This window comes from Chenopodium quinoa, unplaced genomic scaffold (genome assembly GCF_001683475.1).
Source record: "Chenopodium quinoa cultivar QQ74 unplaced genomic scaffold, ASM168347v1, whole genome shotgun sequence".
Classification (NCBI taxonomy): domain Eukaryota; kingdom Viridiplantae; phylum Streptophyta; class Magnoliopsida; order Caryophyllales; family Amaranthaceae; genus Chenopodium; species Chenopodium quinoa.
In genome coordinates, this window is record NW_018744626.1 from 1,436,064 (window position 1) to 1,455,763 (window position 19,700).

The following is a 19,700-nucleotide window of genomic DNA, read 5'->3' on the forward strand; positions in this document are numbered from 1 at the left end:
TTTGGGTCTAGTTAAGTGCGGTTCATGACCAAGACACTAGTAACTCAGAGAGTATGTCTTGTGGAAATTTAGGTCAGGTTTGGTGAAGACAGGGGTTATCATCCTAAACTATTTTGTCCAAACAAGTCGAAATCTAAATCGGATTTATTTGGGTCAGATCGCATTTGAGTTGATCGGGTCAGTTTTTGACATGTTTTGATGTACCTTACAATTTCACCAATTGTATTAGACATTTCAAAACCCTCACTTTGGTCCTCAGTCTCCTAACCCTATGTTAATTCATAAACTATAGCCAACCTAGTGTTACGATTAATTCAAATAGGAAGCCGTAATTTAATTTCCATACAAAGTTACAACCGTAAAACAGAAGTATTTTGAAGTAAAAACGAAAATAAAGGAATCACTTTAACAACCCCTCTTCTCCGTGAAAAAGGTTGCTTTTGCCGCTTACTACTATAACTAAAGAAAACACGCGGTAGGATAGTAGAACCAAATCAGCAACACTTGTTCTTTTTCTCTCTCCTCTTTTCCATAAATTTATCGAGCTTTCCTATAAAATTAAAAATGGGGTCAATACTCAGTTTAATCAACAACAATACCAGCAGCAGCAAAGCTGACACTGATATGGCGTTGAATAAGGTCAAACAGCTTGTTGCTTCCACCCCTGTCATCATCTTCAGGTTTTTTTCCTCTTTTTTTGCTCTTTTTTTTTTTGCAATTGGTTTGATTGATTTTTATGCGATCAATTTTTTGGTCAACTTCTTGTGAAATTCAATTTTAAGAATTTTCAATTTTTATTTAATTAATTGCAATTTTACTTATTGTTATGAGATCCCTTTATCGGCAAATTACTGGGTTCATAGTCTAGATGATGTAACTTATTATTGATTCCGAGAGATTATTATATACGCCCGGATGTATGAGTGTTTTCTATTTATTTTGACCATTGTTTTTCATTTAATCATCAAATAAAGAGAAAAACTGGGTGTATGGTGCACCCGTATATATAACAAATTCTACTTGCCTTCCATTTCTCAATACATAAAGTCAATTTGTTGTGTAGAAATAGATGAAGTAATAACTTAAACTTATTGTGAGACATTAAAAGTTATGCCAGCCCAAAATAAATAAATTAATTTAAGTCCCCTTAGTTGTAAGTTGTTGCAACTTATTTGATCATGTCATAAGTGTTTATAATGTGTTTTTTGGGCACAAGTAGCCTTACATGCTCAATCGAAAGCATGAGGTATATTTTCATTTGTTGATTTCTAGCTAAATGTTACCATTAGAAGTTTCATTTTGCTTTGTTAGAAACCCAGCAACAATCTTCTTATAAGTAAAGTCTTCTTGTTAAGTTGGTAATTTGGAGTGTCTCATGATACATAATTGAATGAATTGATAATAGAAAGTGGCCTTACTGTTGGATTATTATTGTACATTTTAAAGGTGAGATTGTCATCTATCCTGTCAAACAAACTTTGGGGTAAAAAGTTATCATGAAATTATCTTATAGAAGAACATATTCCTTGATACAAGACGTGGGTGCCAACTAACCATTTGATTTATTTTCAATAAGGACTTAGCTAATGTCTTCACATATACACTAATACAAAAAAGGGTAGCTTTATTTTAAGGTGTTGTGACTTTGTGTTTACAGATTCTTTCTTTATTTATTATCAATCAAAAGGAATCTATCTTCTCTTGCATTTCTTATCCTTCTGTGCATAACTTTGCCTAAACCACATTTGACACTTTGGGTTTTTTTCCGACCCACTTATTATGTTCTTGTGTCTTGGCAAGTTGGTGGATGGTTTTAGTGTTTATAGTGTGACGTAAGAGGGGTTAAAATGGTACATAAGGCTTTCCAAAAACAATAATAATCTGTAGAAAGAAGAAAAAAACACCTCAAAACAGAGTAGAATTTGTTATATACACCCGGGTGTACCATACACCCAACTAACCAAAGGTTAGTTTTTGCTCTTCATTTGATGATAAAATGAAAAACAATCATCAAAATGAGAATAAATACTCATGAGTGTATGGTACACCCGGGTGTATATAACAACCTCTCGAAACAGAGTGGGTGAAGAAAAAAACGAGGTATTTTATGACTTAGTTTCAAGTTATCTTGGTGTGCAATTCTATTACACTAAACTGATAATGATAGAAGCTTAGTTAATCAAATAATTGTATTTGCTCTTCTGGATTTGCAGTAAAACAACCTGTGGATTCTGCAATAGGGTCAAGGAGCTGCTCAAACAGCTCGGTGCATCTTTCCAGGTCATGGAATTGGACCAGGAATGTGAGTACTTATACTGATCAAAACTAATAATATTGATGGTTGCATATGCTGTTTCATTCTACTGTTAAACACGATGTTGAACCTTGACGAAGAATGAGAAGTAGTGATTTAGTTGCATTAGATGTAATGAGGATGTAAAAATGACTATTTCGGGGCTTAATCTAAGCTTATTTTTTCCCAACAACTTAACTTTTCAACCGGAAAACCTTGATCCTAACTCGGGTGAACTTATAGGCCCTTGTCTTAAAACTTTTTAATAAATGATGGGTATAAAATTAAATGCTGAAGCTAATTGAAGATAGAGCTCCTTCTCTGTCACAAGGAGTTGACAAGCTTGCTTCTTGTTGTTCAATGCATTCTGTAATGATAATGATCCAATGAACAAAATGGTTTGTTGTTGCTTTGCAGCGGATGGTAGTGCTATTCAAGCAGCACTTCAGGAGTGGACTGGACAGAGAACTGTACCAAATGTCTTCATTGGAGGACAGCATATCGGTGGCTGTGATGGTATTCACCTATTTCCATTCAATTGATTTTTTCCATTCTAGTTCTTGTCCAATTTCAGTCTCTTAATTCATTGAATTCCTTCCATTGTAGCTGTGATGGATAAACACTCAAAAAGTCAGCTTGTGCCTTTGCTTGTCAATGCTAAGGCAATTGCGGCCGAGCAAACTGCTTAAGCATTATGTACGGTACAAGAGCCAAGGAAGAATCAGAAGACGAATGAGTATTTTTAATGTAATCTATGCAAGGGTGTGGTAAAACAGTCTGAATTTTCTGTTTAAATGTTCTCCAGTGACATCAGAGTTGTTAGGCTTGTAACTTGTACAAGTATGAACATGTCTCATCAGAGTTCAATATTCAGAATAAATGGTTTGATTAGGTATGACATACGAAGTACGGAGTATATTATATCGATGCCTTGGCTTTTTTTTTTTTTTTACCGAGCTTTTAAAGCTGGTTCAAGCTTAGAATCAATATAACTACCCAGCTCTATTTGCTCAAAGTGCTTCAGAGTAAATAGGGCCATAGGGGTAATAATGAGCCATGCATTTGAGCTTGCTTGGAACTTTCAGGCTCGGCCTCTATTTGTAATTACCTCAACTTAACCAAACTCGAGTATATTAAACCTGAGAAATAAGTAGGAATTAATATGTTGCAATGTATTTTTGCCCACACATCTGAAGATGATATTTTTGTCAAATGATCTTGTAATCGTGCAAATTCATCAATAAAATAACTTCCAGATGTATAAAATGGTTCACTCGAGACTTCTTATTAACTAAGGAGTTACAAAAATGAGAATCTCTGTAAATACAGAACTGTACACTTAATCAACATTGGTATGAGTTTCCTACTGAGAAACTAACGGAAGAGTCCAAGCACAAGCAAATCATCAGAGGACTTGCAATAAGGAAACCAAAAAAGGCGGAGTGATTTTCCGGGTAACTTTAGGTATGGTGAGATGCAGATCATACTCGAAAGCAAAAACACAACACAACTCTATATAGATAATCTACAGTATGCTTCCTCAATCAAGGAGATTTGGGCGCCTGGTGGAGAATTAAGCCACAATTGCAGTAGCTTCTTTCACTTTCTGCAATACAAAAACAAATTTTTTTAACAAAATGAATTTATTCAGCCAAAAGGAGAAAAAACCACAATGAAATAGATGAAGTAAAAACAAAAGGTTCCAGAATCACTACATAACAACTATCCGCAAATCCTTACATTTGATACATCTATCCATGACTGCAATGTCTTTAGGGCTTTCCCAGATTGTTGCGTTTCTCGAGCAAGGGCTACTCCATCACCAAGGGTACTAACTTGTCCACAGACCAAAAGAGCAGCAGCAGCATTCAAGACCTGATTTTGTGACAGAAGAAACAATTCAACATCAATATTAAGAAGAGAGGAGAACAAATATGCTTGTACTTGGGATAGAAAGACAACGCAGAGAGACAAAACAACAACATGCTCCTAGCTAGGCAGTATTTTTGCAGCACTTATTCAGAAATGAATTGTTTCTTTTGAAAACCTGAAAAAGATATAAATGAACTACTATGTTTCCAATCACTAAGTCCAGGATTCATCAAAATTCTGCCCTATCTTAGTGTGGAAGCAGCCAGGGCCTCTAAAGTCAATCAAACACAAGAGTGTAAAAAAATTTAGCAAGAGATAAAAGGCTAGAACTCACAAATGCATCTGCTATAGATCCAGTCTCTCCTCCTAAAACACGCTTCAATACCTCTGCATTGTACTCTGGTCCTCCTCCTCTCAAATCTTTTACAGTACAACGAGGAATGCCAAATTCCACTGCCATTTTACATAAGTCACATTTATGAGATGTGGTTTAAAATCCCAAGCCAACTTGAATCAAAATGTAGATGAGAATAACGAGAAAAATATTTCAGCAGAGTTCTTACATGGATCAAAAGAGAACTTCTCTATTCTATCGGGAGTCACATCAAGAATCACTCCCGGGCCTGCAATTTCCACCCATCAAAATTAGTTGAATTTACAAGGTTTACGTAGACACAAATCAGCAATAACCCTTGTACAAAGATTTCTATAAAGAAGAAGTCAAAAGCATTACCCATAGGGCTCATTTCATCTAGTCCTTCTGAATGTACAACCAATGCCCTCTTCATGCCAAATCGTTGAAGAGCCTTGGCCATTTTGCCTACCTAAAAGGCAGAAGAAACAATGATGAATAATCCTATTAACAAAGCAAAACAAATTTGATTTTTCAATAAGGAAGTAAACTTACAATATCTTCAGAATAAACACCAACGACGGCAAAAGGTACTCGAGCTGGATTTAACATTGGACCTAGGATGTTAAACACTGTTTTAACTTTTAGCTTCTTCCTAATAGGTCTAACAACCTTCATGGCAGGATGGTAAGTTGGCGACATCATAAAACCAATTCCAGCTTCAGCTAAACATCTTCTTATTCCCTAATATCAAAGTAAAGATAAAAATTAACAGCTTAGATAAACCTTAAATATCATAAGGAATAACATAAATCAGAATTTTGCCACACAACCCGGTAATAGATATAGTTGAGTCAGTAATTCAAGCTACCGAAATGCAGGTCAGACAGTTTTAATCACATAGAGTGCATCCTAACATCCACTCAGTGACTGAGGCCAGCAGCATTAAAGAAAAAAACTGAAGGTAGGAAAAATTTACAGCCAACCATGTGGCTTTTATAGTCCAATGATAATGCTTAAAAAGTATCAGCAAACCAAAACTAACACCAACCTAAAAGCTCATAAATGATTTCATGACGGCATTTATGAAGGTCCAATAAAGAGTAAACACATAGCAAAAAGATAAATCTTCAACCCACAACTTAGTATATAAATATATCAAGAACAAACCTCAGGTTCCAAGTCAATGGCAACCCCCAATTCCTCCAAAACATCTGCACTCCCACAAGCTGAAGAGCTTGATCTGTTCCCTTGCTGCAACAAAATCCCATAAAACACAACCATCACTTTCAAAAACAAGCATATCCATACACATATTTGCCACTTCACACTCAATTAATACCAATATTTTACCATTTGAGCTTAACCCCTCCTTTCAAAACACACCAAAATTTAACATAATGTTGATTAGAGAGGCAAGAAATGAGATTACAACCTTGGCTACTTTCGCACCACAAGCGGCGGCCAATACAGAGGAACCGGTGGAGATATTCACGGTGTTGGCACCATCACCACCGGTACCAACGATATCAACTACATCCCCCAAATCCTCCACACTCTTACAGTGTTTCATCATTGCATTTGCCAATCCAACTATCTGCAATTTCACATAAAGTAGTCCCAGATCAAAAACAGGTATACATACTTTCATCAATCTCAAAATTCAGCAACATCAACATTTATTATTGAAGTCAACAGTCAAATTGAAAATCTGGAATTTCAACCAAATTGTTGAAATTTCCAAAACCTATAACTTTAAGTTGTCATTTTACTGTCTGTTAATACATTCCCAAAATAGCCAATTTCATATAATCAAAATCTAGGTCTTTATGAACAGACCCCCTTCCTATAGTTGGAAAAATGATATACACAACCGTTAATTACACTAATTTACACGTGATTTTATCATGCATTCATAATCTAATATACCAAATGAGGAAAAATATCTAATGCTTGTAATTAATCTTATTATTACCTATTCTTAAAATTAACACCCATCAATTAATTACTGTAATAAATTTAATATTACAAATGATAAAGTGAAAAGGGTTGTGCTTACTTCTTCAAAGGTTTCGCCTTTAGCTCTCAACAATACAAGAAAAGCGCTAATTAGAGATTCATTTGGATCATTAAGCAAGAAATTTAACGACGATTCAGCCTCTAAATCCGTCAAATCAGTCCGATTAATCAAACCCTCAATTACCTGCAAAATTCATTAATTCATCGTCAAATTAATTATTTTTTCTTAGTAAATAAGTCATTAATTTCGAAATGCAGAACAATAGCAAATGGAGAAACTGATCAAACCTCACTGAAGGAAGAAAAAGATTGGGATTTTTGGTTGATCGATTGAACAGCAAAAAGGGGTCGACTGAACGAAGCAGACGGCGTCGTTTCGCCAAATTTGGGACATAGAAATCGAGGTTTTGATGAAAATGTTGCTGATATTGCAGACAAATTTGAGGAGAGAGAAATTGGAATTGGAGAAGTTTGACAGAGAAATAACGCCATTTGTGATGTCTTCGTCTTCTTCTGTAAACGTATTTTGGGTATGAAATTTTGATTGATAGAGAAAGAGAAAGAAAATGAAAATTATTTATATGGAAGATTGCAAAAATATGAACCCAATTATTTTGGCAATATTTTAAAGGTTTTCTTTTATAAAAAATAAGAAATTGGACAAGAATAGTTCATATTTGTCTTATGAGTGGTGCACAAATAACTATCATAAAATAATTAATTTTGTGATGTCGACTTTTTATAATTATAAGATAATAAACACCAATTAGGTTTTAAGAAAATATTAAATTTTGATAATGATTTTTTAATTACTTCTTTGGCTTGACTTTATTATTTGGAACGTTTTCAAAAAAAAAAAACTTTATTATTTGGAAATTTATTTGAGAGTATTCAAATTCTTTACTCCATACCATTATTATAATGATTATTATTTTTCTTTCAAAGAAAAAATGATTATTATTTTTCTCTCAATAAAAAAATTGATTATTATTTTTATATAAGAAAAATGATATATTTCAAAACATAATTCTATGATTTACAAAGTAAGAGGAAAAAAAAAATTTAGAGGATAGTCTCCTTTGTTATGAAAATATTGTGTGGATATCCATTATCCTCTTTGTATGTTTCCAGAATATTTTAAATCTATGGTTTATTCTTATCTAAGCAAACCCTACTTATAATATTCTATGTATATATATACCCCTATCATATGGAATAAAAATACAGTGATATATTCTCTATCAATCTCTCTTATATTTCTCCCTATTTTATAACACGTTATCAGCACCAAAACTCTAATTATTATCTTGTTATGTCGCATCTTGGGAAGAAATTAAAAGGAGATTAATCTTGATCATGGGTTTTGATCTTTTAATAATGAAATCACACGTTTCAAGAATGTCATATCATTCCCAATCTTCATTAATTAATTTGGGACTAGTACAAGTAGTCTCACGGTATTAATAATTTGGAATGTTAATGATAGTGCCGCTTTATTTAATTACAAAAAAACTCTCGTATTATTTTTTGGTTGCATTGGTTTGTTTATCTTGAATTATTGCTATACTTTATTTTCTTTTCATTGACGTTTTCCTGAGTTATAGGCTAGCAGATGATGTTGACAACATGAATTTGACGATAAGGCTGGTTTTTATAGTCGGAAAGATTTTGATATCAGGAAAGTTCATTCTCAATTATCCTGTTATTTTTAAGCCTTCACATAATATGTTTATATTGTTTCCCAAATTTTTGTATTTTTATTATTCCTAGCGTTCAATGAGCAATTTGGGAATAGTTGGATTTGATGCAGAAAATAACTAATTAGTAGTTTTGTTTTGACTACGAGTTTTGTTTAGTTTGAATATAAAAGGGTATTTAGAATTATTATTGGTGTTAATTTTATGAACATATGGTTTTCATGAACTTGTATTACATATATTTGCTAGATTTTGATATTATTTTTCCTATCCGTAAATGAGTTTGGTTATTTCTCTATGCTTCATAGCAAATATGAATGGTTTGATTTAGCAATTATTTACCCATATAATTTGTTTGTGAAATCCTATGTCTAATGCCTTGAATGTTTGTAAATTGTACGAAGTAAGCCTAAGGTACATGTGAAACTATTTATAATTTATGTATTGAATTATGTTTTTATATTTCAAGTATGATATGAAACATGTGGTTTTACACTAACGTGAACGTGTTAATTTTGGTTGCTTATGTTCTTGTTTCTATTTTCTAATTAAGCTTTATCAAGCAATATATTGATATAATTGACCTGACAGTATAGTTGATTCAATCGATTCAGGTATGTTTTTATTAAAGCGTGAAGTAGTAGGTTTTCATATTTTTACCTTCTCATTCAATTATAGTATTATGTACCTACTTGAAGTTTGATTATTGGAATAAATGTAAATTGAATACGATGTGCGGACCTGAAGTTCCTTATATTTATAAAGAGTATTCACACTAGCTTGAACGTATAAATGGCTCAAAACCCTTAAGGATAATACAAAGAAATGTGCATGATCTACAAAGCTAAAGCATATTGCTTAGATATCCACTACATACTAACGTGATTCTATAAACACAATATCATGTTTACTTATGTTTTCAAAGATTAATTTTAATTTGGCTAGTATAGTTGAGTGGATCGAATAAGGTATGTTTTGATTAAAGCTCGAACTGATTATGTCATGTCTTATTTTTACCTTCTCTTTCTGAAAAATGTAGATGGATTGGTATATATTCTCGTACATATGGACTTGAAGTTCCTTAATTAATTAAATATATAGCAAAAAGTGTGTTATGAGTTCAAGTAATTAAACATGACATTGTGATAAACTATACATAATCAACGTTTTATTATGCCCATAAATATAAGAGGTTTTGTTTTTTTAAGATGAATGTAATTGGGTTTGAGGAACATGATAAGTGTTCTAAGTATAATTTTATATAAGCATGTTTTTGCTAAAAGGAACACGTTACTTGATACATGACATTGCCAAAATAATTGGCAAAAGAATTTATAGCTTAAAAGTTGCAAGGATTTTAAAGGTTGTTGGATTGATTCATTCCATACCCCCATATGCAAGGATTAGGAGGAGATTGTATGTAACCCTTGCATATAAATAATAAAATAGATTGATAGTCAGTTTGATACATACAATAACTTAAATATCAACGATTTATTTAATTTAATAGAAGTGACCACATGTTCATTAAATATTTTGAAATGATACCATCCTGAAGATGGATATAAACAAATGACATTTATCATATACTAGTTGTAAATGCTCTAATTTAAAATTGATGTCCTAAGAGTACAACATCAATTGTTGATGAACCTATAGCATGCCTGAAGCGTGATAAATCAAGGGATTTGTTAAACGTCGCCCGCAAATCTCCACATAAAGCCCACAAATATTTTTACTTTGACTCTTTTGCCCTTTTTCTAATTTTTACCGAAACCGTAATTCACTCTCACGAAGAATGTGGAGCTGGAGTGGATCGCCGAGGGACACCGAAGAGCTGTCATCGTCGCCGGAAAGCGAGATAATCCGGGGGAAAAATTACGAAAAGTAGGGGTGGCGTCTGGTCAGGACGCCGCCACCATGGTTGTGGCGTCCTGGCCAGACGCCGCCACCATGGCTGTGGCGTCCTGGCCAGACGCCGCCACCATGGCTGTGGCGTCCTGGCCAGACGCCGCCACCATGGCTGTGGCGTCCTGGCCAGACGCCACCCCTACTTTTTGTAATTTTATTTTTTTTTTTTGTAATTTTATTTAAACTTTTTGTAATTTTTTTTAAATTTTATTTAAAGTTTTTGTTTTTTTTAATTAAACATTAACACAAAAAATTCTGATTTAAAAAAAATATATATACATTAGAAATAAAAACATTAACACATAAAACAAAAATATTAAACATTAACAAAAGAATTCTGATTTTCCAAAAAAAAAAATATTAGACAAAAAAAAAAAAAAAAAAAGTGGTAGGGCGCCTGGCCAGGACGCCCAGCCCCTGGTGGTGGCGTCTACTCCGGCCGCCGGGACCAGGGGGCTGGCGTCTGACCTGGACGCCCAGCCACGGCGGTGGCGCCTCTGGAAAACGCCACAACCGTGGCTAGGCGTCCAGGTCAGACGCCAGCCCCCTGGTCCCGGCGGCCGGAGTAGACGCCACCACCAGGGGCTGGGCGTCCTGGCCAGGCGCCCCACCTCTTTTGGTTTTTTTTTTTTAAATTTTTTTTTTACAAAAAAACCCTGCCACCGTGAGTCGTCCTTCCCTCCGCCGCTGTGGCCGCCAAGTCCTTGCCTTGCCGCCTCAACATTGCCGTATTTTCGGGTGATTAGAGTGTGGGTATGGGTTAGATTTTTTTATTTTAGGTTTAGGGCAATAAGGTAAATTCAATATAGATTTGTGGGCTTTATGTGGAGATTTGCGGGCGATGTTTAGCAATCCACTAAATCAATAGGTTCTAAAGATAATTAAGTATCTTTGAAAAGGAAAGGAGTCACTATTGACAATGACAAATTTGAGGAAGTGGTAAATATCATTACATTTCTAGAAGAAATCAAGAGTATGAAATGTCCAACAAGATTAACATGTATCAAGATTAACATGTATCAAGATTATAGTCAAAACTCCAGCAGAGTATATATAAGTAATTATTAGATATTAATTAGTCAATTTTCTTGCCAATTGTATAAAGAAACACATGTTGGTGTTCTAATATCACATCACATTCATGGCCATACACATAGTAAGTTTAATAAAGTGATCAGTAGTGTTGAAAACTGACCAGAGTTCAAATTTAGAGAAATGATTGGGTGTGATAATTAAATTAGGCCATCCGGGTTTAATAATAATTACCCATAATGGAAACCTGAAGTTTCATTTGATAATGTGCTGACGCTTTCTCAATGTTAAATATATAAAATGAATTGAATGGCAAGACGTAACATTGAGATTGAGTTATATTTGGATTGTGAGTAATAATAATTTGTATTGATGAAAATTTCAAGATTTAATATGTTTTGATTTTTTTATAAAGGAGTAATGGCTGACCAGAAGTTCACCAAAATAACTTATATATTATTGTCAACTGTCAAGTGATCAGAAGCTCACCAAATACACTATTTAAGTCTTTAAAGATCCAGAAGATCATCACCTACTAGAATTACGAGCAAGTGATTTATGCTTGTATAACAATTCTTTTGATTGGGGCTATTATAAGTCATCACATATGAAATAGGAGAAGAAAGAAAAACGTACAATTGCACAACATATGTCTCCCCATTGACATTGATCTCCAGAAGAGAAAATATTATTGAAAATTTAATAATAAATACACATGAAATATAAAGTTAATGAATAAATGATTCTTCATCGAAATTGTTCTCCGGAAGAGATAAATTTTGATTGTGATCCTCCCAATGAAATGGATTTTAATGCAAATTTATATACTAAGTTGGTATAGAATTAGACGCCTCTATAAAAGAGATATTTTACCAACTTAGGGGGAGAAGAAATAGCAAAAGTTGGGAAAATCGAAAAAAATAAAAAAAAAATATTTATGATCCCTATAATAGTAGTTTGAAAAGTTATATATATACCAACTTTTGTATATATATTATCAAGATATGTTGCACATTTATGATTTGATTTGTATTCAGTTATGAGTCATGTTGCATAGCGTTGAAGATACATTTTGGTCATATTAATTATGTGTATACATTGAGATAAAATCTTGCCAATTGCACTTGAATCACTACACCTGAAGTGTAGGTTGTATATGATCGGTTCCAAAATAAAGATATTTTAATAGATATGATATTTGGCAAGATAGTGCAGTTGACACTAATAGTGTAATAATATATAAATACCATAGTGTATGAAATACCCTAAAGTGGTATAGATATTTGAATTATTATAATAGATGGCCTATAATGTTAGAAAAGTTATGATGGTACCAATGAGAAATGTATTAAGATAACATAGTAAAATAGCATGCGAAATGTAAGTTAAAGGAATTTTATAATACCGGTACATAATGGAACCGATGAATAATATGCATATGCATAATGGAATGGATTAATAAGTAAGGGATCAGAAATATATGTACATTTTGATGTCGACATAATGATAATGATCATAAGTTTATCATGGACCCAAAGTCCAATGAAATATGGATTTTTAAATCCACGCTGTACAATGTCTTGCATCATTTTGAGTCTTATATCCATGAGCACGTGACTCATAGGTTAATGGTTTATTGCATATGTACGAAGTTAGATGCATTACTCATTATATAATTTGTTTAATATGTTATCATGCTTTATATATCTCATATTGCATGGATTAATTTCCTACAATGGCTGTGGTGTATGTGAATGTTCTTTCAAAATATAGTAAGACATATTTATAACTTTGATGAAAAATTAGAAAGAGATATTTATATTCCAATTGACTTATAATTGTAATGAAATTATTGATGACACTTATTTAATTGCACGTTATGAATCATGTAAAAAGAGTTCCTGAAGAACTTATATACGACGTATTTAAATATCCAGCCCTACAAAGTTTATCTCCTGAATAATGCAATTACTATCAAATTCTTGAAAAGTCTATGTGACTAAATCATTGACATCTCAACCTGAAGTTTGAGCATATAAGTGTTAGCAATGAGAATTACTATTTGTATATAAAAGAGAACTATCGTGTTAATTATAAATATTCTAAAGAATCAACAAGATACTTATGCGTGAGACTGTTTTATCATGGTCCAGAAGAACCATGATCAATGTATATAATTACATGTGCTATATTATTATTTCATACAAGATTGAAAAATCAACATTAATAATATCATGGGTTGCCATATTATTATTAAGGAATGTTTAATCAAATTATAATGATCATCAATTTCGATTATTCATGACCTCCAGAAGAAGACATAAGTATAATAGTTAAGGCAACTTTGAACAGAGATTTTGAATGAAATGTGGACAAACATATGAATTATTGTTATAGGTTTGGTGATATGAAGACTCACTTGTTTGAGTAAAAATTTGAAGATTTGGAAGACTCGAAATTAAAATCAAGGAATGATATTATTCTGCGTCATGTGTGAAGACACTCAACTATATTGGATTCATTGCATTAGAAGACCTCAAGCTATACATTCATCAGGGGGAGAAATTACGCACTGCACTCTTTTTCCCTTAACCATGGTTTTTGTCCCGTATTGGGTTTTCCTGGTAAGGTTTTTAACGAGGCAGCATTTCGAGCGTATTACGAAGAATGTTGTACTCTTTTTCCTTCATTAGGTTTTTTTATCCCACAGGTTTCCTAATAAGGTTTTAATGAGGCACAATCTTCGATAATGGACATCCAAGGGGGAGTGTTATGAAAATATTGTGTGGATATCCATTATCCTCTTTGTATGTTTCCAGAATATTCTAAATCTATGGTTTATTCTTATCTAAGCAAACCCTACTTATAATATTCTATGTATATATATACCCCTATCATATGGAATAGAAATACAGTGATATATTCTCTATCAATCTCTCTTATATTTCTCCCTATTTTATAACATCCTTAACTCATTTTACCTAATTAATTTAGTCAAAAATTGGTTAACAAATTCAATAAATTTTGTGAAAAAGTCTCTATATGTAATCAAGTTTTAGAAAAATAAAGTCAAATAAGTTTATCTTAAATTCCAATTAACATAAGTTAAGCTAATTTAAAAAGTATATGTAATTATAGTCTAAATTGGTGAACTTAAACCTTGAAAAACCGTTTCAAGACTTTTGACAAAAAAGAAGAAATGAAAGATAAACATTAGATAAATTTTGATAGAACGCACTAATCTACTAACAACTAGTATTCTATCCAATAAATCTAAACTATTGGATAGTATTAATAACTACAGTAGTATTCTATCCAATGATTCAAATTATTTGAACTTAATTAATAACTGGTATACTATTCAATTATCCATACAAACTATTGAAAAGTATTAATAACCATTATTTTATCCACTAATCAAAACTATTGGAGTATTGGATAGTATCAATAACTAGTTTTCTATCTAATAATCAAAACAATAGTTTTTACAATAAAATAGATGATGCATTTAGCTTATGTTTCTATTTTCATTCAATTTAGATTTGGTGCATCACTTCAAATTCATTAAGCCAAAATCGAGAAAGAAATATATGCATATTCTTTCTAAATATGCATATATTCTAAATATGAATATTTTATATTTTTATTTACCAAAATATTCTAGATTCTATGCATTCTATGAGTTTTGGTGTTGAATTACTTTTCTTACATGTTATTATGTTAACTATAGATTTTGACAAATTGTCAAAGTAAGGAGTTTTTCATTGGCGTAGTAGGTAGCAAATTAGCCTCAACACTTTTGAGTGCATGTGTAAATTAACCCCACCATTAGTTTTTGTATGATTGTATCAAATTAGCCCCGCAACCTTTATTAATTAATTTATTTATTTATAACTGTGCAATCAAAACCTATGCATTAAATTTAAGCAAATTTTTTTAAAAAAATATATAAATATCATAATTATAAAAATCTACGACCAAAAACTTTGAAATCATCATTACATTTTCATACATATCAGTTGATACAAAACATACGTAGTAAAAGTTATCCGCACTGAAATATGACAACATTTATCTAGATTAAACAACATTAAAAATTTAAAATCATCATACTTAATTAATCTCGATTAATTACACCAATTTAATTGAAATAGTAAGAAATACGGAGTATAATGTGGGCATAGCACTATATGAATGTTTGTTACGAATTTGTTTAAATAATGAATGATGTTATGATGTACTGCATGTACTATATAGTTTATAGATGTTTAGTGCACAATACTAGTATTAAATAATTTGGGGTTCATTTGCTACAATTAAACGTAAGTGGGTAAATTGCACATGTATGATTTTCTTACAACGAGGCCCTTTCGTTTCTGTTAAGTGGGCCTACGATTACTAAGGTGGGTCCAGCTTTAGATTTTATTTTAGCCCAAAGTTTATTTATTTATTTATTTATTTTTTTAGGAAAATCATGCGAGGTTACGATCACGTGGGACACATTTTTATGGAAAATCCCACCAAACTTAATTACTCGTATCAATCATCATTATTGAATTCAATGTTTTTTTTTGGCACTTCATAAGATTCATTGACTAATTTAATATTTTAATTGCTAAATTTTTTAGGCATAGTTGATTAACTTATACGTGTGCTAGTTGTTAAGCATGTGTATTATCCGTATGGTTAGCATTATACTTCGTACAAGTTTGTAAAATACTCCGAATTATTGATATTTAATTGACAATTTGTCATGTTTACCTAACTAATAGATGCTCATCAAATATTCGAATGATCTACATCTACTACTAAATGCGAATAACATTATAGAAAATTGAGATATTAATCACGACTAACTACTGTTGAGTAATTTAGAGTATGTAGGCAATATTCATGTTTGCTTTGCTTAATTAATAAAGGTGAAGGTGTTAGTTAAAAGTGATCTTACATGTGAGGGGGAGTGTTGAAAAATAAACCTCTCAGGTGTCACCACATGTAAGTGTCCCACATTGGTTAAAGAAGAGAGAGTTAAACACTTTATAAGGCTAAGAGGCTACTCCTCCTATTGCTATATGGTTTTGGGATGAAGTTCCTTGGACTTGTGAAGTGGACCCTCTCTCTTGGTTTGCGGGTGCGGCCTAGACCCGCGTTTGTCAAGTAATTCATCATTATAAACCAATTTCCCCAACAACTACAAATTAATTAATAAATTTAGGGCTGCTGCAAAATACGGTTTGCGATTTTTCCATAATTTTTTTACCTCACAAATAATGATCATTTGCTAATCTTTTGTTATGAAATTTTTACTTGAAAATTGTACAACTATGCAAATAATTCAATAAAGAAGTAGTATTTTACTTCAATGTTAATAGTGACCCAGTAACATGCCAAGGCAAACATTGAGCAAAATCATTAAGTAAACCACAACCACTCCATTACAACTCCAAAGCACAAGAAATGGAGAGTAATAAGAAAGGAAAACTTTGGTTTTCTTAATAATGACCCACACAATTCAGTACATATAAATACAATATAAGAGTCTTCTTTCCCCAACAACTACAAATTAATTAATAAATTTAGGGCTGCTGCAAAATACGGTTTGCGGTTTTTCCATAATTTTTTTACCTCACAAATAATGATCATTTGCTAATCTTTTGTTATGAAATTTTTACTTGAAAATTGTACAACTATGCAAATAATTCAATAAAGAAGTAGTATTTTACTTCAATGTTAATAGTGACCCAGTAACATGCCAAGGCAAACATTGAGCAAAATCATTAAGTAAACCACAACCACTCCATTACAACTCCAAAGCACAAGAAATGGAGAGTAATAAGAAAGGAAAACTTTGGTTTTCTAAATAATGACCCACACAATTCAGTACATATAAATACAATATAAGAGTCTTCTTTCCATATAAGAGTCTTTGCATTAAATTGCGGTTTGCGGTGCGGTTTGGTTTGAAATTTTTTTGAAACCGCACCAAACCGCAAAACCGCGGTTTTGATCAAATTTGAAAACCGCACCGTAATTTCCGAACCGCAAACCGCACCAAACCGCAAAATTACGGTTTGGTGCGGTTTAGACCGTACTCTGCATAACCCTAAATAAATTATACAAGAAGTTTTACAAATCATCACAAAGATAAATAAAAATACTTTGTAGAAGTTGCATGAAAATGTAACTACATTCTACCAAAAAGACAACCATTTGCTTCTCAATAGCTCGTACGTATGTAAATGGGGATTGCACATGAGCACGTTCATCGGTTCATGTGCACTGCTAGAATCTGGCAACTTCAATTTGCAATTGTTTTTAACCTTTATTCCATAGATCCATTGAAATTAGAATACCTGCATAAATTTGTGTAATTTATTGCTGCATTAGTTAAAATATACTCCCTACTTTCAGTTTTCACTTTTTTTTTAAGAGAAAAATAACATTAGAAAACCCTCATCGTGAGGAAAATTCAAAAAACCCGTACATACTTTGTACTTATAAAAACACGTATATACTTGATAAATTGTAAGCAATAGTCTAAAGGGAGTTAAATTTGAAACACATACGGAACAATTTCCCTTTTTTATAATGAATAAAGTGGAGGAAATTAAAGATTGCAATAAACTCACATATTGTTACTATGGCATTCCATGGCAAGGCTTTCAAAGTAATGGCTTTTGATATCATTGATTCAACTGCAAAATAATACGGTACTGTATTAGAAGTTGGTTATTGTCAAAATTGAAACTACAATTGTCAACTATATATTAAATTTAAATTACTCAAATTAGATATAACCTGATGTACGTTTTACTTTACGTTTAAAATGTACAATTAACTAATAACAGTAATAACTACGTATTTTATAGAAATTTGATTTGTACAATTTAAATTTGTTAAACTCACCTGATGTAATAGAGTCACAACTTGATGTTGAATTCCGAGTACCACAAAAGCACAACTCTCTAATTTCACTACCATTATCACCACTATACCCACACGTGCCACGAGTAGCTTCACACGTTTTACAAAACGCATCGTGTCCTTGGACCGAATACTTCACACGTATGCCATAAGACCACTCGTGTGGCCCATCAATTCTTAAAGGTGCCAAGCTATAAGCACTACTATACCCTTGGCAATCTAATTTAGTAAGATTTATACCTTGATTTGGCCCAAGATCACCATAGGCCACTGCACAACATTCTGGTGGGCCCAGGCCCAATGTTTTTGGGCCGAAAGATCCCCAAGCTGGACACCTATAATAGTCTTCACAGCCCAAACCCGAAACATTTCTACAAGCCAAGTGCTTAGATGGAAGTCCTTGAAAGAGTAGAGATTTAGCCGAGCAACCGATCAACAAAAAGGCATTATCCGGTGCCGGAGTCAAGAACGGGGCTCGCCACGACTCGACCACGAACCCGTTTCCTTTGGACCCAAGCACGATCGAGTTGCACGTCGACAAGTGAGGATCATGCAAAGTAAGGGCTTGGAAGGTGTAATCAATGTCTAAAACTCGGTATGACCCTGAAGCTACATGTAACATGAGGACATCATTGATGCAATATAGGAGATCGCGGTAGCCAGGGTGACCACACCCGTATTTGAGCCCAAATGGGTAGTCGATCGATATGTTACCACAATAGGATCTACAAGTGTTACTATGGTTATAACTAGAACACAAAGGAAATGAAGGGATTGTTAATAATAGTGCAAAGAGTAAGGACAATATATGATGCATTGTTATTGGTTAGTATGTATGAGAGAGTTATTGGGTGGGAAATGCTAATTACATGAAGATGATATGGAGAAGTGAGGCTAGAGAATTTATGGATACTTTGCTTGTGGTAGTAAGCAAACAAGCAAAAATGGCTTTATTCTATGTGTCATAGCAACTAGCTAGTATGCTAAGGAATTTAGGTCTTTTTTTTTTTTTTTTTTTTTTTAAACGGAAGGAATTTAGGTCTTTAATTTAAACTCGATTATCACTTCTTTTTGAGTGGGATAATAAATGTTAAATATAAACAATTTTAATTATGTTATTACTGTCCATCTTCAGTCTGAAGAAAAGCTCATTCAAAGGCAAATTAAAGTATTGTATTCTTAGTACTCCCTTCGAATTCTTTTAAGTAAAATATTTTGACTTTTTACATTATTCACTTAATTCATTTTGACTAATATTAGTGATTTATACATAAGAAAAAATATAGTCTTAAGCATATTTGTCGAAATCGTTATGATGAATAGATTATTAATAATATACAATTACTAGTATTTATTTAATTATAGAAGTTTTATACTTATAATTTTTACTAATTATCAATAGTGTGTGTCAAATTCGACAATGTCAATTATTCTAGGGTTGGGGGACTACATAACTTGTTCTCCTTTTTATCGGCAAAAAAAAATACCCTTAGCGACAATTTGGTAGAAATTTTTATTCTGGTAACAATTTGGTAAAAAAAAATAAACAATTTGTACACTGAACAATTATCAACAAATTTTTTTTTTCCAATATGGTTAA

General features: G+C 32.5%; 3 protein-coding genes across 3 annotated transcripts; 1 reads left to right on the forward strand and 2 right to left on the reverse strand.

Moving 5' to 3' along the window:
- Positions 1-443: 443 nt before the first annotated feature.
- On the forward strand, positions 444-3,199 carry LOC110700376 (glutaredoxin-like). Its single transcript, XM_021877909.1, has 4 exons — positions 444-680; positions 2,214-2,302; positions 2,711-2,809; positions 2,900-3,199. The coding sequence occupies exons 1-4, from the start codon at positions 565-567 to the stop codon at positions 2,980-2,982; spliced, it is 387 nt and encodes a 128-aa protein (XP_021733601.1). The 5' UTR covers positions 444-564; the 3' UTR covers positions 2,983-3,199.
- A 327-nt stretch (positions 3,200-3,526) lies between these two features.
- On the reverse strand, positions 3,527-7,182 carry LOC110700375 (anthranilate phosphoribosyltransferase, chloroplastic-like). The gene is made up of 10 exons (XM_021877907.1): positions 6,825-7,182; positions 6,577-6,720; positions 5,953-6,114; positions 5,688-5,771; positions 5,073-5,261; positions 4,899-4,989; positions 4,729-4,788; positions 4,500-4,618; positions 4,034-4,168; positions 3,527-3,899 (listed from the first exon to the last, which is right to left on the reverse strand). The coding sequence occupies exons 1-10, from the start codon at positions 7,026-7,028 to the stop codon at positions 3,867-3,869; spliced, it is 1,221 nt and encodes a 406-aa protein (XP_021733599.1). The 5' UTR covers positions 7,029-7,182; the 3' UTR covers positions 3,527-3,866.
- A 9,758-nt stretch (positions 7,183-16,940) lies between these two features.
- Positions 16,941-19,463, reverse strand: LOC110700377. Its single transcript, XM_021877910.1, has 3 exons — positions 18,083-19,463; positions 17,806-17,871; positions 16,941-17,529 (listed from the first exon to the last, which is right to left on the reverse strand). The coding sequence occupies exons 1-3, from the start codon at positions 18,915-18,917 to the stop codon at positions 17,492-17,494; spliced, it is 939 nt and encodes a 312-aa protein (XP_021733602.1). The 5' UTR covers positions 18,918-19,463; the 3' UTR covers positions 16,941-17,491.
- Positions 19,464-19,700: the final 237 nt, after the last annotated feature.